The sequence below is a fragment of the Sinocyclocheilus rhinocerous genome, unplaced genomic scaffold (assembly GCF_001515625.1).
Source record: "Sinocyclocheilus rhinocerous isolate Xijiao unplaced genomic scaffold, SAMN03320098_v1.1 scaffold578, whole genome shotgun sequence".
Lineage (NCBI taxonomy): Eukaryota > Metazoa > Chordata > Actinopteri > Cypriniformes > Cyprinidae > Sinocyclocheilus > Sinocyclocheilus rhinocerous.
Genome location: NW_015664024.1, coordinates 309,872 through 328,848, shown reverse-complemented (window position 1 = coordinate 328,848; position 18,977 = coordinate 309,872). Strand labels below are relative to the sequence as shown.

General features: G+C 38.4%; 1 protein-coding gene across 2 annotated transcripts in view; it reads left to right on the top strand.

Moving 5' to 3' along the window:
• The first annotated feature begins 5,469 nt into the window (after window positions 1-5,469).
• Window positions 5,470-18,977, top strand: part of LOC107729407 (protein FAM19A1-like) — a 157,547-nt gene continuing 144,039 nt past the window's right edge. For both annotated transcript variants that reach the window (XM_016539894.1, XM_016539893.1), the window contains exons 1-2: window positions 5,470-5,811; window positions 7,609-7,746. In XM_016539894.1, coding sequence (XP_016395380.1) covers window positions 7,623-7,746 — 124 coding nt within the window. In that variant the 5' untranslated portion in view covers window positions 5,470-5,811; window positions 7,609-7,622. The remainder of the gene's footprint in view (window positions 5,812-7,608; window positions 7,747-18,977) is intronic.

The following is an 18,977-nucleotide window of genomic DNA, read 5'->3' as shown; positions in this document are numbered from 1 at the left end:
CGTTAATAAATCTTTAATACATTAGCTCATCCATGAACATGATTTCTGCCCGAGTCCCATCGGATTGCTTCGGCTGTGGGGATGAAGACGACAACTCCCATGATTCCACACTCAGTCACGGCCTTTGTTTCTTTGTTTGTTTTGAATACGCGCCCTCTAGTGGCAAAAAAATTACATATTGTGCCTTTAACTCAAAACAGTTGTTTTAGCCATTGTCCAACAGTGGACCCCATTGACATTCATTGTACAGATAAATAAAAACAAGACACTTTTCAAAATATATTTTGTGTTTCACAGAAGAAATAAAGTCATACTGGTTTGGAATGACATGATGATGACATAATTTACATCTTTGCTTGAACTGTCCCTTTAAGGCATTTCTCAGCTAATGTGCGACATGGAGAAATTGTGGGTAGGAGCAGCACCAGACCAGCATTTATCTGTGGTGCTTGGATTCAAACAGCTGGCTCCTGGTGTTTGGACTGGTCTAGCCCAGCTCGGCATGGACAACGGCGACAGATGCTTGAAAATATTAGGAGCCCAAGAGATGAGAGACTGAAGGAAGGGTAGAGAGTGAAAGCTACAGTAACGATAAAGCCAGTGGCGTCCCCAAAACACAAGCCTCACGATGTGAAAAAAATATAGTCATAAATGAGAAAACCAAACCCCAGATGACAAAACAATGAGACGCGAACGGCTTCGCTGTTGTAAACATACATAATCGCCGTGAGAACCGGCTAATTGGATGATTTTTCTTTTAAGTTGTCCTTAGAGGCATATAAAGATGTTTCAAGAAAGACCATGTTTCAAGTTTTAGTGGCACACAACACTGATGGAACACAAATGTGATTTTGAAGCAACTAAAATAAACACGAGCCATAATCATAAGCCATACATTTTCATGAAGTCAGCCAGCACAAAAGGAGTTTTAAAAACACAGCTAGTCAAATGCTAATGCATTCATCTAAGCTAATTCAGAATTTTTTTTTTTTTTTACCCTGCTGCCATAATTCCACCTTCTCCCCCTTCAGTGTGCTTTTGTGGTAGTGCATTAGTTACAAATTATACTCATTTTGTTACATTCTGTGCTTCACGTCAGTGCCATTAAGTCCTTCATATTTAGCGGCTGTATTTTGCTGAGTCACGGCCATTACATTACGGTGCTAACGCTCTGATGAAAGCAGTGGTCAACAGGGCGGCCATAATAAAATTCAAGGTCTGTGCTAAAAGTTCACAGGGACTCATAAACTTTTTCCTCATTACTCACAGTTTCCTTTTTCTTCACACCATGTCAGCGTGTCAAAATTAGATCGCTTCCATTATAATCAATGTAGCTGTCAAAACTGGAAGCAACATGACATAATGGTCCTTCAGTTGATGGTAGTCCCTTTTCTGTTCCTCCTTGTTATTGATGCTTTTATCCAAAGCAACTGTCAGATGCATACATTTAAATTGTATTTAAATATGTAGTATCTTGTATTTTCTTTTTAAGAGTTTTTTTTTCCAGTGGTAGTTTGTAGACTTTCTCAAGCCATTGCAATGCAATGTGGCATCATCGGCCACTAGTGTACATGCAGAATTGCCTTGTTAACAGTTACACGGGTGCCAATTACCTCAGCAGGTAACCAGTCACTTGGTCTCTTTAGGGCACCCTACTGAGAGAGTAATAAATATCTACCTTTCACTGTTTCATTACACTGTATTTTTTTCCCATGCTCCCTTTAACAACAGTTGTTCCACTCCAGCCTGTGATTCCAGTCTTGGCAGTCTTGCGCATGGAGACCATCGAGTGTCTCAGACAACAGCAGGATGAGAAACACCCTTTGGCTAGGCTCACTGTCTGCACTCAAGTAGAACCATGTTCCTACCATCTGAAATGAATCTCCGATTTAAGCATCAGTGGGGGAAGTCAAGTGCTTTATCTGTCCGATCTCGATTCGCTCATCTACACTCGCACACGCTCTCACACATATTTTTCAGCCCTTAGATATACATGTGACGACAGCATGTGCAGGTTCTCCGCTCCAGCTGCTCTGTGCAGCATTTGTCAGCTTTACTGTCACTGAAATGTCACAATGTAGTCAGTTGTGTCAAGAAAGAAGGAATAGATCTTGACACGACTACCTCAGCATACGCCTGTAAAATTTCAAGAGATTTGGTTTGCCTGCATTTCATATCCCAGTTGGCCACCGAGAGACAGTGGTTTCTGTTGCTAATACAGTATAGATTTGGTTAGAAAAGTAATATGAAAAGGCATAAATATATATAAAAAGTTTGTTTGTGTGTGTACTTGTTTTGACTATACTTATATTGTGAAAATCTTTGACAAACCACTAGTAGGGGATGGGTTAGGTGATGTCATTAACCTGATAGGAAATCAATGGAAGTATATACAATGTCCTCACTAAAATAGTGATACAAACCTGTGTGTGTGTGAATCATTTTGCCTTTCTATATTAACATTACACCAAATACACAAAATAATGTTCTTTTTAGCAACATCATATGACTCCTTTAATAAGTCACAGTTTGAAACTGGGTCCTGGATCTTCTGACTAATAGAACCCAGGTAGTAAGGATTCGCGAGAACAAATCTCATCCTTTCATTCTGAACACCGGAGCCCCTCAGGGATGTGTCCTCAGCAGAGGCGGACAAAGTACTCAACTCCATTATTTGAGTGAAAGTACAGATACTGCTGGTCAAATATTACTCCATTACAAGTAAAAGTTGTAAAGACAGAATATTGTGTCTAATATATACCACAATATTAACTTCTTATTATTGAATTGTTTGTAAATAAATATCACATTTGGAACTGGTCAGTGTTCAAAAAATGCTGGGAAATCACTTCATGTAGCCCCAAGAGTGATTACTGATAAACTGTCTGAAAAAAAGAGTCACGTTTTAGAGAAGAAAGAAATCACCCACTGACTTTCAAAGTTGCTAACGACTTTCTACTTCGAGGATCTTGATAGAAATGTAGTGGAGTGAAAAGTACAATATTTGTCTTTCAAATGTAGTGAAGTTAAAGTCATAAGTTCCCATAAAAAATTATACTCAAGTAAAGTACCGATACTCAAAAAGTGTACTTAAGTACAATACTCAAGTAAATGTACTTAGTTACTGTCCGCCTCTGGTCCTCAGCCCACTATTGTTTACATTACTTACCCATGACTGTGTTGCACAGCATCAGGACAATCATATCATTAAGTTCTCTGATGATACAACAGTGGTGGGCTTCATCTCACATAACAACGAGACAGCATACAGAGAAGAGGTGAAGGTTCTGGGGCGGTGGTGCAAAAACAATAATCTGACCCTCAATGTCAGCAAGACGAAAGAAATTATCATTGGCTTCAGGAAGACTTCTGTAAATCACCCTCCACTGCTCATTAACGGAGCCGCAGTGGAAATAGTTGGAAGCTTCAAGTTTCTGGGTTATCATTTAACAGATAATTTCTCATGGAACAAGAACATCACTTCGTTGGTGAAGAAAGCCCAACAAAGACTACACTTCCTGAGAAGACTTAAACAAGCAGGCATGAGTAACATCATCATGATCAACTTTTACAGATGTGTAGTGGAGAGCATCCTGACCAATAACATCACAGTCTGGTTTGGCAGTTGTTCGGCCGCTGACAGGGGGGCCCTACAGAGTGTGGTAAAAGCTGCCCAGAACATCATTGCATCCAGTCTCCTATCTATGGTGGACATCTACAGGGTGCGGTGCCTTAAGAGAGCAACCATATGAAGGACAAAACTCACCCCACTGCTGGAGTGTTTAGCCTATTCCCATCTGGAAGAAGACTCTGAAGTGTTCAAGCATGAACTACAAGAAACAGTTTCTTTCCTCAGGTGATCAGGTTACTTAACAGCTGTGGTTGACCACTTCCCTCATCTTTTATCTCTGTCTCTTGTGGGCCCAACAATGGACTCTGGATGCCATGTTAACTCTTCCTCCCAACATACTTTGCACTACTCTACTTTAAGGACTACAATTTAATGTTTATTATTGCACCACTCTACTTTAAGAACTACTATTTAATGTTTATTTTTGCACACCATGGTTTACCTCATTGCAACAATTGCAGACTTATTATTCTAGTTTAATTTATGAGATAACGCTGATAACAAAGAGTGAAAAATTTAAGGGGGTCTGAATACTTTCCGTACCCACTGTATGTTGTCTATTGCGCTGTGCTGTAATTATTGTTGCTATTGTTAGATGTGTCCTTATTTCTTGCATCATGATGCTATCGGATATATTGTGTTTCATTTCTCCCTGTGGGAGAAATGACAATAAACACTTGAACTCTATACTCACTCTACACTTATAATTATTCATATTACACATTTCTAACCACATTATTCTGTATCAGGAATCAGCATCTGCTGCAATATGAAATAATTTCTGCAGTTTTTTAATAGTTTTAATAGATATACTATTATTATTAAAAAGTACCTTTTTAAAGTAAATATTCTTTGATACTTAATATTATAGTTAATTATTTACCTATTTAATTATTGTTCACATTTTTCTAATATATTTATTCGTTTTACATAGGTTAATATATAGAGAGAAAGACACACACACACACACACACACACATATATATCATTATTATTTTATTTCATGTGCTATCTAATTGTTTATTCATTCTTTATTATCCAAAAATCATCTCGGATCATAAAAAACACTGAATTCCCACAAAAGCATCAGCACACATAAAGGGGACGACTGTTTCTGTGTGCCAGGCGTGCCAGCTGCAACTTTATTCTGGCAACACTCAACAACCAGCGAGAGCCGCGCGCAACACAAAGAGCCATTTAGATTGTACAAACAGGCAAAGAAACACCGCAGCAATCTCAGAATATTGAGATGATTGCAAACGCAGCTGCGGACAGCCTTCTATTAAAAGCGTGATGCTCTGAGCATATTTCAGTCTCTTTGTTCAAACCCTCCAAAATCTGAAGAATCGAGGAAGCATATTGTGAAATTAAACCATCTTGTCTGTGTTCTTTCCAGGCTGCAGTTGCACACAGAAAACACACGCATACAATGTTATATCAACTGTATAGGTGCCTTTCTGTTCGGCTACAGTGGGCAGTCTTGCTTTAAGACGTGTGATGTGTCTCGCTCTCCCACTCGTGAGGCGATATTGTCATACACACGAGCACGCCTGCACTCACACGTATGCGTGTGCACACCAGTCAGTACACTGGGAAGAGGAGAGACTTGTACTGAGTGGCTTCTCAATGGGAGAGAAGAGCTGAGAGAAGAGAGGGACTGAGAGAGCGAGCACACGAAAGATAGATAGAGAGAGAGAGAGAGAGAAAGAGGGAGAGAGAGAGAGAGGTGCCGTCGCATGTGCAGGACCAAAAAGTGAAAAGGAAAATTAGCTTGTTATCCCCCAAAGAAGCTTCACCTTCAGAGAGAAGCGTGAGGAGGCTGAGAAACAAGGAGGAAGACGTTGCTTCTCTGGTGATTTAAAGGTGACATGACAAGCCTCTCGTCCCTCAAATCCCAGCTAGTTTCTGACAGCGTTTCACAGCTGTGACGGGAGTTTCTGCTGTCGGGTGCCTGACTGTTCGGTGGATTGAAGCCAGGATTTACAACAGAAGAGGGGATCAAGGGCAGGAGCGGGAACAAAAGTCTCCTCATCCCCCCTCTGACCCGCAGATCCGAACAGGAACTTTTGCTGGGAAGCTCTTTCCCGAGAGCATGGATGGATTTATGACTATGTGCTGAGGATATTGGATGAACAATTGACGGCACGTTTCTTTAACGTTCTCTCCACCGTATCTCACAGGTAAGATTAGGTGTGATTGTTCTGCCATGGTAGGATGTGAAACTAAATCTTAATCTACGGGAAGTCACTTCACAAGAATGACTAAAAAGTCAGCAGATGTGTGCATTTTTGAAACGGAAAACTTGACTAGCCACTTTTAAGCATGCATTTTGTTCGTCTCTGAGTCATTGATAATTTGCCTACATGCTTATCAATGATGCTAAGCGTTGACAGTTTCAATACGGTGCAGATAGATGAGCTATAGGATTTTCCTGCCAATCCAAATCTCAGTGCTGCTGCTGTGGCATAAATGAACATATGATGGCCAAATGTTTTGCATTCAATAACACGTAAGAGCTGTGTTTTGTAATAAAATCTGCAATACAATGCAAGAATAAATATTGAGTATATAGACAGTGTTTCTTTCTTTTTCCTCAGAATAATATGTATGAAACCACACAGAAATTGTATAATAATAATAATAATAATAATAATAATATTTATTATTACTATTATTATAAAATTAAAATAATTTAAATGACAATTTATTTATATTATTATCATTAGTTTTTTTTTTTGTTATTATTTATTTCTACCTTCATGTCTAGGCACATCATCTTAAGTGTGTGAGTAGGCTACAGAATATCTTGCGGTGATCGTGTGCAGGTGTGCCCGAGGATGGTGATGAGCATGTGGACCACAAAGTAAAACATGTAAAAGCATCCAACCAGATGATTTATCAGATCAATGCATTAATTATAAAATAGCTGCGAGCACCGACTCCCAAAGCTGCTCTCACTAACTTGTCGGAATCTCAGACACCATATCATAGAAAAGTGACTTACAATATTACCTGGAAAATGAAAGACATGTAACAAAATATATTGCGTAGGTCTTGAGGTTTAGGTGGCCTTCTAAAGTCCAAGGATGCTCATTTTGCTTAAAGATCATCTTCTTCTGTTGCATGTTAATACACTTGATTGCATGTGCTAAATCTTCTTTTATAGTGTTGAAGAAGACAGTTGAAGTTTTTAAGGCAGTTTGCCAGCCAGGGAGAGAATAGCACTCCTCTGGGAACAGTTCACATTTCCACAAAACTGTGGATTACGAAGGCTTTAGTGAAGCAAAGGGGATTACAATGTGCTGTTAATAATGATATGCTTAATTTTGAGGCTTGATGAATATTCATTGGAAATTTCAATGTCATTTGAGGGTGCACTGAGTGATGCTCCTGCCTGTCAGCTTGAAGAGTGCAGGAGAACTGTGCCATGTACCATCCATTAATTAAACACTGTTTGCCATTTCAAGTGATGGAGTTTCGGAAGATGAGTCGAGGACTGATTTAAAAGTGTTAATTGTCAGTCTTTGGCTTACAAATTTAAAGTTGGAGAAAACTTGTACTTGTTTAAACATTCCAAGAGTTTGTTTTGACTCTAAATCATTGTCATTATATAATAAAGCAGAACTCATTTGGTTTGTGTTCCTGTCTCGCAGTGCCGATCAATCCAAGGTTATGCACTAGTTACGAAAGGATTCACCATAAAGTAATGCAAACAAAAAACAAGGTTATTCACTTAAGATTAGAATATGTAATGATCAGTCAGTGGTCATAATGTACTTTACCTGATGATCTAAAAACCACATTGTCATTTTTAAATTATACTGATTTGAAATTAAAGTTAAATTGCGAAATAATGCTTGTTAATGGCGCAATATTCAATAATGCTGAGGGCTGAAATAGTACGTGCATGTAGGTGTGTGTCAGATAGAATAAACATTCTGCTTTTATCTTCTGTCTTTGATGTCTTTTCTCTTCAGCCGGTGCTCCTGCCATGTCCTGGCTCCTGTGTCTGTGGATAAGTGTTAGCTGCTTACTGCTGTGCCACGCCACTTTGTACGAGACCATCCAGCAGCATCATGTGACCTACCCGGGCCGCAACGCCATACAGATTCTGGGTCAGTGTCTCGTTTAAACCATATGTTCCTTGTCACTGAGTTGGTGATGTGTTCGTTGAAGTGTTTAACTCTGCTGGTTGTGGAAGTCCCTGTATTGTAGATGTTCAGTTTGGGGACGCTCACGTTTTAAAAGGCATATGAGATCGAGATGACTGTGTGTTGACTTTATCGCTATCAGTTTTGCATAAAAGTGAGCCTAAGTCCATAAAATGCTCATTGCAATGCTTGTGAAACTTTGTGGTAGGTGTGTTATCCTCTTCTTGTGCCTCACCTCTGTCATGAAAAGAGATTTACATAGACACCCAGCTCAAGACGCTTTGTTCTTGTTTTCAACAAGTGGCTTGTAAAGGGTTTTGCATCGTGAGACTGCAGCGGTGGAAATCTTCCATGTGCATATGTGTGTGTGCGAGACATGCAGGCTTGAGGCTAAACTCTCCTATCAGCATGCTGTGAATTCGAGCAGCTTTGATCACAGAGGCTCTGGTGGAAATGACAATTTACGTCTATCGCCCGCTCTGTGGAAGTATTTGGCAATTAAGTACTGTTTCGCTACGAGGGCTGACGGGAAGAGAGACAGCAAGGTGGGTCTCTCTTCAACACTAAGTATGCAAATGGAAGCGATTGTGGCATACTTTCAACAGCGGAGCAAGGCTACAAAGAACTCCAAAGAAATTTAATGCTGCACGAGGTAGATCGCCGCACGCTCATTAAATATTTGCAAAGTCCTGTCCTTATAGATTATGTAGTAAATGTGTTTGTTACTTCATTACTATCGATTTTGCATCCAGGGTAGAAAAAGGAGCGCACCAGGAGTCCTAGTATAGCTTAGTGTGATTAGTGCTTAAACTATTGCAAAATTTGTTCTTTTTGTTTTTATGTTTACCATCTTATAAGACAGCATACATATGTGAGAGAGCTTTACTTCTCAGAAAGCACTTCAAACTCATTAATCCAATACATGGAGAGAATAGCGCGATGAACGTCAGAAAGACCCGGATTAATTTTTAACACCGTGCTTCCAGGTCCAGCAGAGCATGGTGCCAGAGATGTACAAAGAAAGAGCGTGCCCCATAGTAAGTGTTCCCTGAATTATTGAAGGGGTCGACTGAACAACAAAAAGAAATCATCCCCCATCACACTCCGCGGTATATGGAAAAGTTAGACAAAAACGTGTGTGAGAAATCATATCTCTGGTGTTAGGAAGGTCAAAAAGGGCTCGGTAATGGAGGATTGTAGCTTTTAAACGTGCTCCCACTCTTGCACTCATCCATATTGCAGTGGCTGAAGATCTTGTTTTGCTAAAGTGCTCATGGTTTGGCACATATTTGTTTAGGAAAAACTAAACCGAAAGCTTGAGACGTTCTTTATGGGCTGATTATGATTGGTTTCTGACGTGCCACATTTCTCTACAGTCAGTAAGGGTCATAGCTCAAATGCACAGGGCCTGGGACAAGCATTTCCCCTCCTCTCCCCGGCCAAATGAGTAGACTATACCATACCTAGCAAACACACTTTTCACAATGTTGTATTTTGATTGTAATTAGGTAATGCTTCACAACGTTTTAAAAATGTTTTAGAAACCACACCTTGAATGAAATAATAATATAGCCAAAATAAAACATTTCAGAATTTTTTGTTTAAAAATGTATAAAAATACCAAAGAATGTTACATGTTTTTACAACGAAAACAAAACCTGTCCAAACTGCAACTTTTGTGAGTTGTATTTAGGTGTTAAAATAACATAATCTGTGTCGGACCATAATGGCAGTACCACAATTCATGTATGTTCTTTTTTGTGTAAAAAATAACGCAGTGTGTAAAAATGCTGCTAACATTTTCACATTGAAGTGACCTAGTAACGGAATAACAGGTTGAGTTCTTAGTGAGACCACATTTCTGACTGAATCATGATTCAAAGTATGAAATCTTAGTCTACAGTTCTAACTCTGTGGTGTAATACTGCATCTATTAGATGAACCAGGCTTAATGGAGACTTTTTATGTAATTCCTTTATAATGGTAAAGGTGCAAAGACATGGATCACGCTAATTAGATGTCACTGAGCTTCCTGCAAAGGCTCTGTTTTGTTGCTAACTGAATCAACAAACATCTAAAGCTGGGTGTATCAGCAGTATTGTTAATGAGCTTTCTTGATGCCAGGTCTGCAGACATCATTGGCTACCCTTCAGTATTACCTACTGGCTTCTTCCATCTCCACTGACTTTAAAACTGTACTTTTTGCATACTAGAGAATATCTTAAATTTCAATAACTTATTGGATGGAGAGGTTGATGAAGGTTTTTCAAGACATCTGATCTGTTTGACACATGTTAAGAACAGATTTTTGACAAGAAAAGCTAACTTGCCTGTTTTTACTTTTATATCTTTTTATATTTTTGAAAATTATTTTTATTTTATTATTATTTATTGTATTATTTTGTTTGTACTATTCTTTCTTGCTACTTTCATTTTTATTGATTGAGGTTCTCCACCCACGTGTGCAGTTCTTAATGTTTTGTAAAATAAAATAGCACTTAGACTCAATAATTTGATAATACACTGGCTCTAATCACTTGGACAGCAGCAATTTTCTGGGAATTAAAAAACTATGATTCATAGCTGAATTAAAATTGATTTTGTAATTCTAAAACCATCTCTACTTTCATTAAGAAGACCTTTTATTATAAATAGATTTCCATTGCCTGGAGAGAGATCTAACATTTTGAAATGTTTTTTTTTCTTGCCTCTCTTTTTATCCATGGTGCTGTTATCCAGCAATCAAATCCTATTAAAAAAAGTATCTAAGATTAAAAATGAGACAAGGAAAGCATAGCATGATTCATTTTGAAAAGCTGTCATCATTTATTTAACTGTGAAACACCCCCACCGATGATATTCGAGGACAAACACTTTATATCAATGCCAAAAATGCTTCAAAACCCAGACAGGAGAGAACAGCACCATATTACTCTGTGGGTTAGACAGAAGTGTATCAGTGTAGCCAGGAGCAATTGTATTTCCATAGTAAAGGTGGACGTTTAGGTGCCTGAGCCAAAATCTTTTGTAAATGATGAAATGCAGGCTGATGTCCTTGATGCTGAAAAGATGTTTAAGGACGTTAAAGACGTTTATCTTTCTACATTCTCTCTTAATGACCATTTATTACAAACTCAAGATTGTATATGTTGTGCTGAATAATTGACGGCGATTTCTATTTCAGGAAGAATTGTTTAGATAATGTTTAGTTTAATGCTATTTACGGCAGAACATGGGTTTCTAATTGGTTGACTTGTGATACTTAGATAGGCAATGCGGATTCAAGTCTGGCATGTAACACGTCCTGAACACAGTCCACCTTTTTACTTTTTACCATCTTTTTTTATTATATAGGAAAAAAATCAGTTTTTGTCATTAAATCAGTCAGTATCAGTTATTGGCCATTTGTTGCAAAGTACTGGCCCTTTAAGCTCACCCAGTGATTAAACTAGAGATTACTGTTTATAAAGTTTTAAATATGGATATTTTTCTTACACAAACGCATCGATTCGCTCCAGAAGGCCTTTATTAACCCCCCGGAGCCGTGTGGGACACTTTTTATTATGGATGGATGTGTTTTATTTGACGTCTTAATTTGGACTATTGAAAAATAACACCCATTCACCTCCATTATAAAGCTTGGAAGAGCCAGGACATTATTTAATATAACTCCGATTGGATTCGTCTGAAAGAAGAAAGTCATATACACCTAGGATGGCTTGAGGATGAGTAAATTATGGAGTAATTTTCATTTTTGGGTGAACTATCCCTTTAAGTAGACAAGGCAACAAGCAATCTGAATGTTGAGTTTTGGTGCTTAAATGCTTAATGCAGGTTTGTGTCCAGCTTGCAACGTCTCCTGATACAATTTACTTTTTTTTTTTAAATTTTTAAAGAGGTCAAAATGTATTTAAAAGAAATATGTTTATGCAGTGAATACAGAACTCATGCAGTTGGGTAGCTTTAGCTGCACAGTTAGCAGAATCATTATTTGTCTGAGGATGATGGATACAGTAGTTGTCAGGTCAGAGGTATCTCTGTACAAGTGTAATCCTCCATGCAGTTCAGGCATTTCACAATACTGCAGAAATCGGCTTACCTCCTATAACCGGAGCTTGACATGAATACCAAAATGGATTTGGTTGCTTTTGAATTCTCTCTCTGACCTGACCCCACAACCCTATTTTTTTTTAGAAACAACTAAAAAAAAAAACAGTCACAGCTGAGGCTTATATTGAGTAACGAGTTGAGTCACTCCGCAGCTCCATCACCTGTTCAGGCACCGGCTCCAAGTCGTCCGCATCCCATGAGCCCGTGCAGGATGGGCCCCCGCCCGCGTTCCACTCTCAGCCGAGATTGATGGCGGTCTGATTCTGGGCAGCCAATTCTAGTCTCTCAAGAAATAATACACTACATTGACAGATGAGCACAATGTGACATGACACAATCCCAAGCTGCAGTGTTTCTCCTCCTCCTCTCTCCTTACTAAATGAAGGTCCATGGCATGCCGCTCTGGTTTTGCCAGATACAGCGACCGCTGCTGAATATTTTCCCGATCAGCTGGTGTTGTAGCCCAGCAACAGAGAGAGAAACTAACCTCTTCTCTTTTCGCATTCATTTGCTTGCCTCCAGAGTGCTCCTGAAAATGCGAATTACCAATATCGTATAGGTGCATGTTGGGTCATTGTTTGATTTAACCTGAGTCACAGTTGTCTCCTGTTATACAACCAATGACGACAATGGATTATGAATCAGATATGATTTCACTTTCATCAAATTATGTTAACTAGAGTTTTTTAATAATACAATAAGTGTTACATTTTTTTTAATGCTTGAATAAAATTAAACCAGGTGCATTTACGTCAGTGGTGGCTGGTGTTTTTCAATAGCCTGGAAGCACAGATGTTATGTATTTTGTACTGTATGTAGAAATAAAAAATGTAAAAAAAAAAAAAAACATGCTGACTTTGTGCTTAAGAAACATTTCTTCTTAGTATAAACAGTTGTGCTGTTTAATATTTTTGTGGAAACTTTAATACATTTTTAAACAATTCTTTAATGAATAGAATCTTTTGTAACATTATAAATGTGTTTACTCCCAATTTAACTCAATTTGATGCACCCTTGCTGAATAAAAGTATTAATTAAAAAATAAATAAAAGTATTAATTAATAAAATAAATAAATAAGAATAAATAAATCTTACTGACCCCCAAACTTTTGAATGGTAGTGTAGCGTCTGGACCAATCAAACACACAATATATATTTTGTTAGCTATATTTAACAAATACTCTGTGTATGAGTGTGTGTGTGTGTGTGTGTTTATGGAGTATGTTAGACTCGTTTAAGTGTTTATGTAGTTAATAAATTCTTACTTGTATCACACTTGACGTTGGTCATTGTTTGCTCATAACTGCAGATTTATGCTACAGGCTCTGTGTAGATACATACAGTAAGAAAGTTATTTCCCTTAACCAGGAAATTAACGTTCTTAGAATTGACAGACAGTTGACCCTGAGAGGTCAAGTAAATATCTACAGTGGATCTAAATATTTATAATTAATTATAACTAGTTATGATTAATTATTCATATTTCCCCATGAGCTGATTCGCTACAGTAGTGTGTGTATAAACATAATCAAATGCTGACTGTTGAGTTTTGGTGCTGATGTGGGCAATGCAGGTTTGAGTCCACACGTACACATCTGTTTTTTTTTCAAAGAGCAATGTTGCTATCTCTTCAAATCACAATAATAGCGACCAAAAGAATGCGAAAAATAATAGTTGTTGAAGACGTTTGTGCGGCTGTTTTATTGTGAATCAATCAGATTAATTTGACACCTACTTTTAATTGTGGCAAACTAATTAGAAGGTGGAATTGATGACATAAAACCAAATTCAATTATATGCAGCTCACTGAAATGGCGTAGTAATCTGATTTCTTAGCAAATTAGATGAAGGAGAGGTTTGATTGGGCTAGCTGGGATAATTCACACTCACACGCTCAAACCCTTGCACTGTCACCACTGCACCACAACTAACCCGATTTCACCTCATCAGGATCTTCATGTTGCCCACATGGACATCGTAACTAAACTTTATTAGGTTAAACTGAAGCCTCATGGCTAAACCAGATATCATTTTTTTCCTTCTTGCTTTGTGCTTTCTTTTACTCTTTCTTGTTCTCACTTTTTGTGCTTTCTTTTGTTCTTTCTTTTTCGTTTTGCCTTTTCACGATTTCTTTCTTTCTTTCTTTCTTTCTTTCACACCTTCTTGCTTTCGCGCTTTCTCTGTCTTTCTTTTTCTCTCTCTGTCAGATGTCTCTCTCGAGCTGCTCCTGATGCCCTTCCCCCTTCTGTCTTTTTCTCGGCCTCCTTTTTTCTCTCAATTTCCTCATCTCTATCTGGCCTTCAGACGATTTGTCATGGATCAGATGAGACAATTTGTCATGGATTAGTGCTCTTAACTGTGTGTGTGATAGTGAAGGCAGTCACTGGAAAAGCTGAAGAATCCTATTACAGTTCTTTTTATGGTAGTGTGTATGTGTGTGCGTGCTCATATGTACTCGTTTGCGCATTCGAGTGGAATTCGGATCGCGCGTGAACCTTTACAAATCTATTGCATACAATATAGAATAGCAGAATCATGCGTAACCATTCGTGGTGGGATGTTTTATCTGCATGTTGGATGTAAAAGACCATTGTTCTGGTACCTGTTGGTTTGTGTACTTTGTCACCCAAAACAAGCCACCGTATCAAGGTTGCCCAGATTTCCCGAGTAGCTTTACCCATGCAGAACATTACGAAAATGCATTGAGCATTTTGTTTTACTGATATTACAAAGATTGCAGTAAGAGATATTCTTAATCTTTTTTTTCCTGGTGAGCACATGCAGCTCAGCAAAAGTGAGATATGGAGATTATTCATATTTACAAAGCAAAACTGTCATTCAGAAGACGGAGCACGGTGTGTGCATTAAAGGATTTTCTTTGCCAAGTGCAATGAGATGGAACAGGATTAGAGACCTGTTCTCTTATCGCAGCCTCCGTCTGAAAATAAGGTGGGCATTGAAGCTCTTTCCATCCCCATGGGTTTATTCATTATGACGTCAAAACGTCCATCGCGGAAGAGCTCCGTCTGAGGGTATTCTAATTCATGCCAGAGCCTTGATAGCATTTGCATTTCAGAATTTAGGTCTAATTACATGCGCTAATTACAGCTGCATCTGACTCACGTCTTTGTTTGTCCCTGCGGTTGAGTTCTTAGAAGCGCTTTCTGTCAGTCAATTTAGGCAGAGGAGTTTCAAGCGAGAAGCGAAGATGTGGAACCGCAGGCTGGCCCGACCAGCGGTCAATGCTTCCGTTAAGTGAAATGATCCCAGACACCGAATTCCCCATCTGACTGACTGCAATGCAGGCAGAGTACATGAGCCATGTAAAATGAATTCCAGCCCACAAATCATTGTGACTGTTTTGTGCCTCATTCAAAGCGCTATGAATTCTTATTCTGCTATTTGAAATCACAAGCAGGATATTATTATAAAGCCGTAGCGCTTCTCTCTCTTTTCTTGGCTCTTTTGGTGGATGCTACCGCAGATGGCTTGGACCTAAATATCTAATTTGTTTAGTGACAGTCTGGATTTATAATCCTAAATGTGCCATTCCCTAGACTGTAAACAATCTGGACTTCTCTGAGTATCAGGATGATATTTGGGAATCTCTGGCTGCAGTTATAATTGGAAAGACAAGGGCTAAATTTCCACTATTGATCTCAGTGATTGAGCTTAAGGTTGGAGAGCAATTTTAAATTTTCTTTTCTTTTCTTTCTTTCTTTTTATGAACTTCACCATTCAGGGGCGTAAGTTTGACTAGAGATGCAGTTATTGACTGGATCGTTCAAAGTGTGATTCAGGTGTAGATCAATCTCCATGTTGCCACAGGTCATGTTTTTCCTCTGGAGCTGTTATTTTTCTTCATTGCAATGACTTTGTTTTCCCTTTTCAAGAAAATCACAAGCCTGTCTGAATCACTGAATCGTTATTCATTTTCAGACTTACCTCTTTATTAACACACTATTTTGGCAATGTGTGTACAGAAGAACAACAGGAAAAATAAAATATTAAATACTTCATATGAATTACTTATAGTTTTATAATCTCTATAAAACTATAAGTAATTCCTATATTTGTAGCAATAGCCAAAAATCAATAACTTTTGATCAGTAATATGCATTGCTAAGGACTTAATTTGGACAGCTTTAAAGGTGATTTTTTTTGCACCCTCAGATTCCAGATTTTCAAATAGCTGTGTCTTGGCCAAATATTGTCTTAACTTAACAAACCATACATCAATGGAAAACGTATTTATTCAGCTTTCAGATGATGTATAAATCTCAATTTCACAAAATTGACCCTTGTGACTGGTTTTGTGGTCCAGGGTCACATATATATTATTTATTTATTCATACAAGGGATCATAATCTTTAGCAGTCTATGGCATCAAAAGGTTTGAAGATCACTATACACATTGGCTGTTTTATTGTGAATCAATCAGATTAATTTCACACCTACTTTTAATTGTGGCAAACTAATTAGAAGGGGGAATTGATGACATAAAACCAAATTCAATTATATGCAGCTCACTGAAAAGGCGTAGTAATCTGATTTCTTAGCAAATTAGATGAAGGAGAGGTTTGATTGGGCTAGCTGGGATAATTCACACTCACACGCTCAAACCCTTGCACTGTCACCACTGCACCACAACTAACCCGATTTCACCTCATCAGGATCTTCATGTTGCCCACATGGACATCGTAACTAAACTTTATTAGGTTAAACTGAAGCCTCATGGCTAAACCAGATATCATTTTTTGCCTTCTTGCTTTGTGCTTTCTTTTACTCTTTCTTGTTCTCACTTTTTGTGCTTTCTTTTGTTCTTTCTTTTTCGTTTTGCCTTTTCACGATTTCTTTCTTTCTTTCTTTCACACCTTCTTGCTTTCGCACTTTCTCTGTCTTTCTTTTTCTCTCTCTGTCAGATGTCTCTCTCGAGCTGCTCCTGATGCCCTTCCCCCTTCTGTCTTTTTCTCGGCCTCCTTTTTTCTCTCAATTTCCTCATCTCTATCTGGCCTTCAGACGATTTGTCATGGATCAGATGAGACAATTTGTCATGGATTAGTGCTCTTAACTGTGTGTGTGATAGTGAAGGCAGTCACTGGAAAAGCTGAAGAATCCTATTACAGTTCTTTTTATGGTAGTGTGTATGTGTGTGCGTGCTCATATGTACTCGTTTGCGCATTCGAGTGGAATTCGGATCGCGCGTGAACCTTTACAAATCTATTGCATACAATATAGAATAGCAGAATCATGCGTAACCATTCGTGGTGGGATGTTTTATCTGCATGTTGGATGTAAAAGACCATTGTTCTGGTACCTGTTGGTTTGTGTACTTTGTCACCCAAAACAAGCCACCGTATCAAGGTTGCCCAGATTTCCAGAGTAGCTTTACCCATGCAGAACATTACGAAAATGCATTGAGCGTTTTGTTTTACTGATATTACAAAGATTGCAGTAAGAGATATTCTTAATCTTTTTTTTCCTGGTGAGCACATGCAGCTCAGCAAAAGTGAGATATGGAGATTATTCATATTTACAAAGCAAAACTGTCATTCAGAAGACGGAGCACGGTGTGTGCATTAAAGGATTTTCTTTGCCAAGTGCAATGAGATGGAACAGGATTAGAGACCTGTTCTCTTATCGCAGCCTCCGTCTGAAAATAAGGTGGGCATTGAAGCTCTTTCCATCCCCATGGGTTTATTCATTATGACTATACGCATCTCGAAAACGTCCATCGCGGAAGAGCTCCGTCTGAGGGTATTCTAATTCATGCCAGAGCCTTGATAGCATTTGCATTTTAGAATTTAGATATAATTACATGTGCTAATTACAGCTGCATCTGACTCGTGTCTTTGTTTGTCCCTGCGGTTGAGTTCTTAGAAGCGCTTTCTGTCAGTCAATTCAGGCAGAGGAGTTTCGAGCGAGAAGTGGAGATGTGGAACCGCAGGCCGGCCCGACCAGCGGTCAATGCTTCCGTTAAGTGAAATGATCCCAGACACCGAATTCCCCATCTGGCTGACTGCAATGCAGGCAGAGTACATGAGCCATGTAAAATGAATTCCAACCCACAAATCATTGTGACTGTTTTGTGCCTCTCATTCAAAGCGCTATAAATTCTTATTCTGCGATTTGAAATCACAAGCAGGATATTGATATAAAGCCACAGCGCTTCTCTCTCTTTTCTTGGCTCATACAGTGGATGCTACCGCAGATGGCTTGGACCTTAATATCTAATTTGTTTAGGGACAGTCAGGATTTATAATCCTAAATGTGCCATTTCCTAGACTGTCAACAATCTCTACTTCTCTGAGTATCAGGATGATATTTTGGAATCTCTGGCTGCAGTTATATAATTGGAAAGACAAGGGCCAAATTTCCGCTATTGATCTCAGTGATTGAACTTAAGGTTTTCAATTTTATTCCACTTGTTGTTCTTTCTTTTCACTTATTTCTTTCTTTTCCATGAACCTCACCCTTCAGGCGTGTAAGTTTGACTAGAGATGCAGTTATTGACTGGGGTGTTCAAAGTGTGATTCAGGTGTAGATCAATCCCCACCATGTTGCCACGGGTCATGTTTTTCCTCTGGAGTTGTTATTTTTCTTCATTTCAACAACTTTGTTTCCCTTTTCAAGAAAGTCATAAGTCTGTCTGAATCACTGAATCGTTGTTCATTTTCAGTCTTATGTTTACGTTTATTATCACACTTCTGTTCATAAAATTTTCCCAAAATATGCATACAGTAGAACAACTGATATAATAAATAATAATAAAATAAAATATTATATAATTAACAGGAATTACATATATACACGCTAAAAAATGCTGGGTTGTTTCAACCCAACTTTGGGTCAAATATGGACTAACCCAACTTTTGGGTTAAAAATTTAATGTAAAAATTTAACCCAACGGTTGGGTTAGTCCATGTTTGACCCAAAGTTGGATTGAAACAACCCAGCATTTTTTAGAGGGCCAGGTTAAACCTTGTTGTAGCCTATATATGCTCTATTCATTCTTTTTTAGAAACCTCGCACTTTTCTACTCAATTTTAAACGTTGTAAAATTTTAAACAAATTAAGCGTGGTCC